This window comes from Wasmannia auropunctata, unplaced genomic scaffold, assembly GCF_000956235.1.
Source record: "Wasmannia auropunctata unplaced genomic scaffold, wasmannia.A_1.0 LD336095.1, whole genome shotgun sequence".
Taxonomy (NCBI): domain Eukaryota; kingdom Metazoa; phylum Arthropoda; class Insecta; order Hymenoptera; family Formicidae; genus Wasmannia; species Wasmannia auropunctata.
In genome coordinates this window covers 536413-538635 of record NW_012026795.1, presented here as the reverse complement: position 1 = coordinate 538635, position 2223 = coordinate 536413, and the positions used below count along the sequence as shown (strand labels likewise).

General features: G+C 58.1%; 1 protein-coding gene across 1 annotated transcript in view; it reads right to left on the bottom strand.

Moving 5' to 3' along the window:
* Nucleotides 1-1117: 1117 nt before the first annotated feature.
* LOC105462783 (uncharacterized protein K02A2.6-like) overlaps nucleotides 1118-2223 on the bottom strand; it is a 3469-nt gene continuing 2363 nt past the window's right edge. Inside the window, exon 3 of the mRNA XM_011709635.1 lies at nucleotides 1118-2097. Within this exon, the coding sequence (XP_011707937.1) occupies nucleotides 1118-2097 (980 nt within the window). The remainder of the gene's footprint in view (nucleotides 2098-2223) is intronic.

Sequence of the window (2223 nt, the reverse complement as noted above, 5' to 3'; positions counted from 1 at the left end):
ACCCCGATGTTGCCGAGCGGTTCGTTTGTAGGATGGGGTCTTTATCGAAGGCCCGTGATGGCACGAGAGAGGCAGCGCAAAACACGACCTCTGAATCCTTCGGATAAGTGGCGGAGCTCAGGCGGACGAAGCGGTTCGCTCGCTGGGCTGGGCGGAAAGAAGGTCCCTTGCCTTCTCGTCCCTGGCCTTTTATATTCCCGGTGTCGGTAGCGCGTGGTGTCTATTTGCTCCCCCCACTCCGCCGCGGCGACCGGGGCGCCTGCGCGTACCGGGTGGCAAGGGTGCGCGTGTATCCGGGGACCGTTCGCTGCGCGCCCTCGCGCTATCTGGTAGCCGGTTGTTTGCGTAACGTAAGTGCGGGCGCACTGCGCCTGTCATCGCCCCGCAGGTATTTGGCGGGGCGGCATCTGGCTGTTGTTTGTGCCAGGCATCCGGCCGTGGCCGGGTAGCGCGATGACAATGCCTATTTCGGCCTTGCATCGTTACATCACCCCCTCTCTACTGAGTGCCTGAATCTAGAGGCACTAATCCAAACGGCGGATATTTCGGATGGATCCATCTCCGTTGAACCGGATCCTCCAGCGTTTCCCTTCGGACCAGGCCGTCCATTTCCGCGAGACGTGGGCGGAGAAATGGGGAACTTCCACTATTCGTCCCGGTTCGACTTGCACCGGGATCGGCGGTGGCGGTAGGGGCCCCATTACCCTTGCGGGTGTTAGCGTCGGCCGTTCTGCTGCGGCCGGGGCTGGTGGCAGCGGTCGTCTTTTTGGAGGCGGCGGTGGTGGTTCCGTCATCCAGGCTCGCTTTGTCCGTTGCTGCGCGTCGGACCGTTGCACGACACAGCCCACGATCGGTACGTTTCGTCGTGCCGGTGCGCGCGGGTCCTCGTGCCTCGGTGCCTGCAAGCTGGTTGTTCCATTCGGCTGGTTTAGATGTAGTCGCCGGCTCCAGGCGTCGATCTCCGGGTGCTCGGGATCGTACTCCTGCAGGAGGTCGTCAATTGCTGCGATGATTTCGCTGTGCTCCATGTCTGTAGCTCGAGTGAGTCGCATGAGTCTCGGTGGTTCTTTTATGGCCCTGTCATGTGTTTTGGAGGCTGTGGGGTGGGGGCACCTGTTTACGCTTCGGATTCGGTACGGATACTGTCCGCGTCATCGTCTTGTTTGTCACAACTGGCTATGGAGGGGGTGTTCTCGTCGTCGTCTTCCGTGTTTTCCACGAGCGCGGGTTTTAAATCCTGGACGTGTATGTGCCTTGCCCATCGCCCGTTACGGTTACGCAGGTTTACGATGACGGGGGATATGATTTGTCTTACCTCGAAAGGGCCCGCGTATTTGGGGGCTAGTTTGGCGTTGAATGCGGCCATTTTGTTGGAGAGTGGGTACTCGCGCTTCCATACCCACTCCCCGATTCGTGGTAGCCACGGTCGGCGACGCAAATTATAATATTTTTGCTGAGTCTGAAACGCGCGCGCGAGGTTTATTCCTACGAGTTCAAAGGTCTCCTCTAGGCGTTTTTGCTTGACGCTAGGCGGCGGGGCGGCGGCCCGCGTTATTGCGTATGGTGTGCCGCGCGGCGCGAGCTCCCGTCCGAGGTTTAGGAACGCGGGTGTATATTTCGTCGCTTCGTGTTTTGCGGAGTTGTACGCAAATTGTAGTTGCGGTAATTGTTCGTCCCAATTTTTGTGGTTCTTGCCGACAAACTGCGCGATCATCGTCTTTAACGTTCGATTGGTTCGTTCGACTGGGTTGCAGTGAGGGGCGTGTACGGGGGTGAACGTGTGTTTTATGCGGAACGCGGACAGGAGCTCTGTTAACTGTTTGGCGCGCAGCTGGGTGCCGTTATCCGAATGGATACTCTCTGGGCACCCGTGTCGATAAATAAGATTTTTCTCGATGCAGTCTGTAACTGCCGGGGCGGTGGCGCGGCGCAGTGGGCACATTTCCACCCATTTCGTGAATCTGTCCTGTATGTTGAGCAACCACGTGTTTCCCTTCTTTGATCGGGGTAGGGGGCCTACCAGATCCATGGTTACCTGTTGCCAAGGGCGGGTTACGGGGGTGGCGTGTGCTAGTCCGGCTGGCTTTGCTTGGTTTGCTTTGAACTTTTGGCAATTCTCGCACTTTTTGACGTATGTCGCGATTTCACGGAACATGCCCGGCCAGTAATAATTAAGCGCGACGCGGGCGATGGTTTTTGCGATCCCAAAATGGCCGGCCGTTA